Below are 9355 nucleotides of genomic sequence, written 5' to 3' on the forward strand. Positions count from 1 at the left end.
CTTCCTGTTCATTAATCTAATGCATTGGTTGGCAGAACTTCTCTTATTGTCATAATTAATTAATTGAGACTATATCTCAGAAAGAAGCAGAATTGGGAAATAAAATACTACAGTGTCTCATAAACTCAACCAGTCTGTAGTATCAGAATGAATGATTTTTAAAAACGTCTGAGAAGTTCTAAGTTGATCTAGGAATTTTAATATTAAATTTTAATTTAATTTAATATTAAATCTTACAGATGGATATCCAGAACTCCTCTGTGTACCTCTTTCTGTGCTGCACCTCCCTTGTAGTGAGAATATTTTTCTTCATATCCAACCTGAACATGTCAAGTCACAATTGATCATTGTACTTCATTATTCAGACATTCATGTCCTTTTTTATTTGAATCCTCATCCTTCCAGAAAATGAAGAATTAAAATAAAATAAAATTGCAAGTCCATCTTTACCGTCTCCTGTAATTTCCCCTCTCCCATCTGGTCTTGTGTGTATATTTTTTCCTCCAATAGCACTTTAGACCTCAGTATGGATTTATATAGGCTTAGATATAAACGTAGAGAAACCATGCTAGTTACTGCAGTACTCAAGAGATAAGTTTTATATTTACAGGTGAAAAATTTGAGCTCAAAAAAATGCCACTTAGCAAATAGTATAACGCTGGACGTTTGTCTTTGTGTTTTTCTGATCTCTAGTATGAACAATAACCTTGTATCCCTTGGGGTTTAGGATCTACTTGATAGTGCAATTCAGATAGCCTTATGGGCCACCTTGCAAACTAGTAAGTTGTGAAGCCCTTACCTTCTGAAGGACATCAGCTGAGGCATATTGAAAGGTCTCTGGAAGTCATTTTTTATCTGAAGTGCTGAAGTTGAATAAACATGCTATTACCTGATCAAGTCAAAATCCTTTCTTAATAAATTACAGTAGGGCCACTTTGCCTCTACAAAAAAAAATTCACATCTCCTTAAAGGTGTTTTTTTTTTCTCTCTCAGACTTTCATAGTACTGAGAGTTTCATAGTACTGCTATAGTCAAAAAAGGACAAAAGAATCACAGAAATACAATTTACAATGGATTTACAAGGTTGTATTTCACAGAAATACAATTTACAATGGATTCTAAATGTCAATGTGTAAAAGGTCACCTTCATGGCACTGTGTCAACACCTGGCACTGGCTCTGGACAGGCTGCACACACATATCTGGATAACAATCATAATTCTGAAGCAAGTGACCTTTAATAAATACTAATCTCACAAGGGAGGGGCTGATGGAAGGAGTGTATCACCATTTTACAGATGGTGATCCTAGCTGGACTTAGGGTGTAGTAGTTTCATCAGAGTCATGGTCTGCTGGAATCCATACTGGAAGAAGGCATGTAATCAGTCCAGGTTATTTGGTTGTGCTAAGATCTCTAGCTACCACCTTTTCACAAGAAGTCTGGATGCTTTCCTCCTATTCTGTATGAAGGGCAAAGGTGGGCTATTTTGAAATGCTTTTTGGTAGCAATGTAATTCCCCCTCTTCATCACTCCAGACAGGAGTTGCCATTTATGGCTTTGTCCAACATTTTTCCTTAATGAATTTTTGATCTATAGCCTTGAACACTGCCCAGATAAAGCAACCATAATTGGAAGCGGTTTTTGAGTGTTTTTAAGAAGGCTTTCCAATATCAGTAGTTGATGAACTGGGTGCTAGGAGAGTCTGAGGGAGACCTCCCTCAGGAAAGTACAAATGCAGCCAGAATGGTGCTTCTCTTATGAGCAGAACAATCAATATAGATCAAATGATCTACTGTCAGAACTACCTCCTCATAATAAAATAGGTGACTTATTTAAACTTGGATATATATGAATGATAAAAAGTGAGGGCATTTTCTAATGACAGCACAACTCCGCACTATTAAAAGAAAAAGTGGGAAGCAATATAGTCAGGAACTCTCTGTTTTCTTGGGAAGACACTTTCTAGCACCTTCTATTACCAATTCTTTCTAAAGGCCTAACTCCAAGGATTCAGGCATATGGCTGAATACTAAAGTAATAAAATCTTTATATTTAAATGTGTCTGCCTATGTGACGCTATTGTCTGATTAGAGGATATTGCTAGTAGCTAATTTTAAAAATCCTTTAATTTACAACCGCTGTTTCTGTATTACTGGTGATAAGTGGTTCTGATACCCCTTTTGACAATTTATGCTAAGAAATGCTTCCTCTAGATGTGCATTTGTCATCATATTTTATGTCATATTTTAGCATCCTGTATGTCTGGATTTTCTTTAGTAGGAAGGAAGGAGCATTTTTCTGTTTCTGTCCTTCTCTCCTTCTCTTCATTTACTACTCCAGCAGTTCCTTCCCTATATACTTCCATATAGTTCTTTGAGAATTGAATAATCTGCAAACTTGTCTTTTAAAACTCTCTATTTTTTGTCACAAATGCCTTTTGCTCATCAGTAGCACTCGAGTCACTCCTTGACAGGAAAAGATATGATCGAGACTTTCCCTAGCTTTATTACGTTATAGACTTACAATCTGCTTTAGGGGGTTTTGCATCTCTGTAACAAATAAAAGCTACCTTTTTTTTAATATCACATGCAACCTGATACTTAAAGTAATGTGCATAGCCTCTTAGAAAATAAGATTTTATAGGAAGATCTTACCCTGGGGCTAAAATACAGAAAAAATTTCAACCTTCTGAGGTATTCCTCACATACATACTTTACCCTAAGTCTTCTCCTAATCTTCTGTCTACCTCTTAATCAAATCAATTTCATGTTCAGACACAAGGATTTTCTGGAGTAACATATAATTCAAGAAAGCCTAGAACTGTATTTGTCTGTGGGGCACCTCCATTTATGCACCAAGCCCTGTGCCAAAGGTATGCAAACTAGTACGATCAGTATATAAAAAGCAAAGAAATCTAATTAAAAAAAATGGAATAATGAGAAACATAACTGCACCTGTTGTAGTGCTGTGGATAATAATGTACAAAAAAGTGGTGGCCCATGAGAACAAAGGCATAACTTTGTTTCACACAATGAAGTGAAAAACCTACCATATCCCTCCTCATAATGGGCTTGTCATTCAGAGTGACATTGCTGAAGGTCAGTAATGAGACAGCTTACCAATTTACAAACCAGTTTTTCATTATCATCTTTGTAAACTCCTAATTGCTGAAATCCTTTTAAAAGTACATACCTTTACTTTCGCAAGACACTTATACCTAAGTTCTCCTCTATTTATACAAAACATTTATTTTCTTCTCACGAACTACGGAGTTTTACTCCTGAAATTGTCTTTATGGTCTAACACAAATGCTACATAATTAGAATCTTTATCCTAATGGTAATTGCATAGCAGCTTCAACAGCATTTTGAGAACTACAGAGTAACATAGGACTTAGGGAAAATTTTGGGCAATTTCCATAGTATTTTATTTTCTGTAGGCATACCTGAAGAATATGCAAACGGGGTATAGAAGCACAGAAGATAACTGGATACTTAATGCAGACTACTTTGAGTTATTCTCCTGAGGCTGCACATTACTTCATTAGACATATGAGCTGAGTTTGGAGGTTTGTGGGGTGGGTTCTTATATCAGTATTGTACTAATTTGGGGATTTCTCCTATGCTGGTATCTTCTACTGTCATTTAGCCATCTAGGTTTCCTGCACAATAATATACAGGGAAAATTAATTGAATGTACTGGTTTTACTTGAGATAGAGTTAATTTTCTTCATAGTACGTTGCATAGTGCTGTGTTTTTCACATGGTGCTGTGTTTAGATTTGTGTTTGAAACAGTGTTGATATAAAACAATTAAAAGGCTGTGGAGTATTAGAGGAGCTGAGGCAGAGACAGGTGGTTTCAGAACCATGCTTCTACAGTGAACATCACTGAGAACAAGGCACGTTGGACTCTGGTGACTCACAAAAGCAGGGCTCCACTTTACTCTATACCCTCCATCATCACAACCAAAAACAAATAGGAAGATTTAATAAGTATAGACACCCACGAGCAAGGTCTGCAAGGAGAAACTGTGCTTGTAGCCCACAGTGGATACTATAACAAGAAACAACGGCTGCTTCTAGAGGGTAATTCTCTGTTACATGGCACTGAGCGGCTCATATGCCATCCTGACAGGCAGTCATGTGAAGTATGCTGCCTTCTGTGAGCTAAGGTTCGAGATGTTGCTGAGAGAGTGCCACAACTTGTCAGGAGCACAGACTTCTATCCAATGCTACTCTTTCATGTGCGCACACATGACACTGCAAGCCAGAACCTTGGCAGAATCAAGGAAGACTATAAAGACCTGGCAGTGCAAGTGAAAAATAGTGGTGCCCAAGTCATCTTTTCCTCCATTTTACCAGTTGGAGGAAATGGGGCAGGCAGAAATAGAGATGTAAGGCACATTAACTCTTGACTTCATGGCTGATGCCATCTTAAGAGTTTTGACTTTTATGACAATGGAACATTCTTTGATTATTATAATCTGTTAGGAAGTTATGTAATCCACCTATCTAGAAGAGGCAAGGAAATCTTTCACAGCAGTGGGCCAACTTGGTGACGTGGTCTTTGAACTGAAGGACTCGGGGGGTCTGAAGTGGCAGTGCTCACTTCATTACATCCAACTGAGGAATAATCCATGCCAACCAGAACAGTGACGAATATCCCTTAGATGCCTCCCAAGATGAGAACCAGCAGGCCAAACACCTCAAGGATATCATAGAGGAAGTCTGGAAGACTAGGCAGTTGGCTTCCAATCATCCAGTCTAGAAACTGGGCTCAAAATTGGACAGTTAGGTGTAAGACAGCAGAAATAAAATTTTCAGCTATAAGAGGACAATTGTAGCTTCAGAGTACTGTCTGACTAGAACAATCAGATTTTCTCCATTCTGCCTTTCTACTTTCTTACATTCCACATTTCTAATAAACATGTTTCTTCCTTTGGAAGAAGATGAGGAGAAGGTAAAGGGAAAAACAATAGGACCAGAAATAAGGTAAAGGACAAAAGGGGGGAAAGGCAAGTATTAAGTGATTTCCAAGAGGGTTAGATCAGGTTTACAATATTTTATACCAAAATGAGAATTTTAAAAAGCTTCTCTAACATCATCACAGAAAGCAAATGCTCCCTCTAAACAAAGCTTGAACCCTGTTTACAGGGGTATGGGATCCCATGGGATGACAGATCTGCAGGGAGTGGTGATGAGTACTTCCACTGAAGATGAAGGGGTGGGATTTCTGGCCAATGATATTGTGCTCTGCAGTTACAACTTCAGAGATAAAAAAGAAACAATGAAAATAGTGCCTCAGATTTCCTTTTTATGTTTTCTAAGCATGGGACACATGAATTTATCATAGTAAAATCTAACTACAACTAGTAAAACATCACAGTCAGTGACAGAAGAAAGTCCTTTGTGCAATCTTAGGACAAAGGAGAATATAGCCTTGAAGCAAGTGGAGAGTATAATGGATATAAAATTATATTAGTTTTGGAGGAGACATGACTTTCACAGAATGTTTATGCATAAGCAAGTGAAGTTCTGCTCTACATAACTGACTGAACTGTCATTGCAGTGGTGGTGCAGGATTCAGTTCATACAGCCTTGACTTGAAGACCACAAAAACAACATCTGTAGATGTGCCAACAGAGAGAGGATGTGCTCCTTCCACAGACAGCAGAGCATTGCTAACTCCTATTATTCATCCTTTCTCATCAAATCAATAAAGAACATCTAAGGTATTTTCTTTATGAAAGGACAGCTTGCAGGTATCCGTTTCAGTGCCTGTTAAGCTTCCTCCAGAGCTGTGTGTGTGATTTATTTTTTATTTGAGAAAATACATCAATCATTCCACCTAGGGATGTGGAGTCAATTATTCCTGTTCCTCTACTTCTGTGTGGTATCCTCTTTGACAAGTCAACTTTCCAATAACTTGTTTCTTCTTCTGTTTGTTAAGACAATAGACATTGTGAAAGAATGTGAAAGAAGGTAAACGCAGTAATTACTCTTTCAAGCTACATCTCAAAAAGACTAGATGGAAAATTTAGGAGAGAATCAATAGTTTGCTAGGTCCAACATTTGCTAGAATAAAAGTGCAAATTATTTTCCTTAACATATATTGAAATCCTGGCACAGCAGTGATCCAACTGAATCGGGATTAAAAGATATTCTGAAATTTGCATTTGTGGCTGAGAGTCTCCTGAACAGCAGCCTTGACCAACCCATGGCTAAAATGAGCAATGGAAGCTGAATCTCTTGAAAGGTGTTTCTCCAGCTCAGAGACTGACAATACATATGTGAAAAAGAGACGTTTCCTGGAGACATGGAGCAAATGCAACAGGAAACCCTAAAACATCGTGACATGAGGATGGACCCAATGCAATGCACACATGAGATTCTGTCAGGTCTTTTTCATTATGTTTTCTGCTTAAGGTGTAAATAGAAGACAACAATCCTCAGTAATGGGTCTGCTGAGCATAGTAGGGAGTAATGTTCTGGCTTAACCTTTATAATCTTAAAGATAAAAGAAGAAGATAATAGAGGATCAGAGGGGTTAAAGGCAGACAGACTATTTGTGTTTCTCCCTATGAACTCAGTGATTCCAAAGAATGCAGAGGTGAAAAAATCTTGCATAAACTGAAGGAGGTAGAAGTAGGATATAGTTCTAATTTCTCATTACAGACAGAGGAGTGTCTATGAGGACATGAAATGAAATAGAGAAAAGCAAACTAGATGAACTATTGACTATTCAGAGTTTCAATGACTCCTGACTGTCTGGATGTTCCCACAACACTTACCAGGGGTGGGAATTTCATTACAGAAGATTAAATAAAAAATGTCATCCTTTGGGTAAGCATATAGAGGACTCTAAGCTTTGGACTCATTCATATGTGTGCCTGTCACCATGTGAATATTCATATGTGCACAGTTGTGTATGAACTGGCTTTCAGCTTCTCATAATTTTTTCATTTCAGTACCTGTGGAAGGTGGACATCAGTCTGGTGGCAGTTTATTAGGGATACATTTATAGCATGGTTATGTTTTTAGCTGAGCTTGTAACAGCTGCCTAATTTACTTAACAAACAGTTAAATCACAGTTGACAGTTTCAGTAACTCTTAATGTTGGGTCATGTTAGTATTCAGACCATGGTGCTTCAAAGAGAAAAAACAATGTATGAGTCAAACTTTTACTCCAAGGAAAATATGAATGTTGCAAAATGATAATGGATAAATGGAACTGAAAATAAACAAATAAGCAAATAAATAAATGCGTGTGATAGAGCAAATAAAACGGGAGTTAACATAATTATTCATTTTAGCAATAATCAAATTTAAGGAACTGAAAAGAAGACTCATTTAAAATTCCCACAGTTTAGAGGGAGTTTAGTTACAGCATCTGTCAAATCATGCACACAAAATCTGAAGAAACTTGAGTGTTCAACCTAAATTCTGTCCAAGACTGCATGAGAAACTACTATTAAACCTCAACACAGAAAATTGCTCTTCTGTTTGTTCTTACATGTTCCAACCATAGAACTGTCTTCCTGTGATGATGTTCTATGGTAATGTCTTGTGGCACAGCTTTACTGAGATTTTTAATTTGTCTCTTTGTGGAGAGCTAAGCTGAACTAGAGTAAGTCTATCACAGTCATTAGGAATGCATATTTCATGTACTATGGCATCTGATTTAACAGAGTAATTTGGCACTCAGTTTCCAGGATCAGCAGGTAGGGGTTGATCAGTGGCAATTTTCTATGTTGGCAATGCACTGCTCTCTTCAGTCCACAAATCACCAAGTAATTAAGTCAGTTATCTATACTTTTGAGACCCATAAGTGTGAGGGGGAACATATTTTAGATGGCAAGCAATAGTATTGCATAGAGATGGATCGTTTCATTTCACTAGCATTTTGCAGCTTGATTTCATTCCTGTTACGTCTTCCCTGTCACTCCAAACACTGAAATGCTTGATAAAAAGAATGTCAGCCAAATCAATCTGCTGCAAAGCTGAATTTTCTAGTATGAGAAATAGCTGTCAGAAATAAAAGTACCCCATCAAGCAAATAAAAATGCTGTGAAATTTGGAGAAAAAGATCAGTTTCAAATTATAATGGCAAAGCATATCTACACTCAAATAATGGAAATTTTTTTTGAAAACAGTAGAAAAATATTTTGATATTCCAGAATATTTTCCCCCAAAACCTTAGGAAAATCAGTCAATCAAGCAGTGTCTTGAGCATTAATTCACGTATTTTTTTTTTTTTTTGTCTGAGCAAATTTCCGGTTTCTATGTGTGTATTGGAGTAACCTTATTTAAATAATAATTCTCAGTTTGACTGCTATGTTTGTAAGATGTACTTTAGCCCCATCACTGCTCTGTAGGAATTCCCCCTTGGTACAGGAACCAATGTGAATGCAGTGGCATCCAAACTTGTCTGTGCTTGTACTTTGGTTTGGTGCCTGCTGAAATGTGAGGAAAACAAAATCGATTTACCTGCTGTGTCTCATTTGACTTTTCTGAGAAAAGATAATGGGTCATCTATTTCAAAGCACCTAAATCGTTGATCAGTAGTGAGTGATAGTTTGTTTTGAGAAGGCAATACAGGATTTTATCTCTTCTAGGCCTTTTCCTTGTCAAAAGTCAGGCCCTTTATATTTAACCACTTTTCAAGAGACTATTCTCCAATTAAAAGAACTAGAACAAATGCTGTTTGTCTGTTATTTTTTATAAGTGTTCCTGAGAACACAAGGATCACTGCTGTCCTTAAATGACATAAAGTAAGTTTGCTGGTGTTCCTATCTAACCTGAACCCACTTACAAAGACCCCCATGTGAGACAGATGATAGGCAGCTGTATAGACTTAGTTGGGGTGGTTGCCCCACAACTGGCCTTTAAAACTATGCATCTATTTGCATGAGGACAGATATCTCATCTTGACTGTCCCTATCACTTGGAGGAAACAGAGGTTCATGTTCCCCATAACTAAGGTTCTCACACTTATTCATGTAAACTCTCTCTCTACCACCCCACAAACCTTTTGAAAGGAAAGAATCTGTCTTACATCCATGAGGGTAGCGAGACTCCCAGGAGATTTATCCTCATAAATTTTAGCAGACAGACTGTACCCAGAGACGTGGTTGAAGCCAGCCTGCCAAATCTGCAGCAGATTACAATAATTCCAACTCATACTTTACAGGTCAAAACAAATTTTATTTGATTTCTGGTCATGATTAGAGAATGAGGCTGCTGTCCTTGGTTTAGGGTGACAGCTAGACGATACTGTGGCTTTGTTGTATCTGTTTAACAAGAGACCTGTGACCTAACTCAGCCTCACCTGTCAGTTTCTGAGTTGGTGTGCTTT

The 9355-nt window shown here is 37.5% G+C and overlaps 1 protein-coding gene across 4 annotated transcripts in view; it reads left to right on the forward strand.

The window, feature by feature from the left end:
* The window catches only part of LOC102096432 (transient receptor potential cation channel subfamily V member 6), a 32764-nt gene extending 32317 nt beyond the window's left edge, over window positions 1–447 (forward strand). For all 4 annotated transcript variants that reach the window (XM_065028886.1, XM_065028901.1, XM_065028895.1 and 1 more), the window contains one exon: window positions 240–447. In XM_065028886.1, the coding sequence (XP_064884958.1) occupies window positions 240–344 (105 nt within the window). In that variant the 3' untranslated portion in view covers window positions 345–447. The remainder of the gene's footprint in view (window positions 1–239) is intronic.
* Window positions 448–9355: the final 8908 nt, after the last annotated feature.

This window comes from Columba livia, chromosome 1 (genome assembly GCF_036013475.1).
Source record: "Columba livia isolate bColLiv1 breed racing homer chromosome 1, bColLiv1.pat.W.v2, whole genome shotgun sequence".
In the NCBI taxonomy this organism is placed as follows: domain Eukaryota; kingdom Metazoa; phylum Chordata; class Aves; order Columbiformes; family Columbidae; genus Columba; species Columba livia.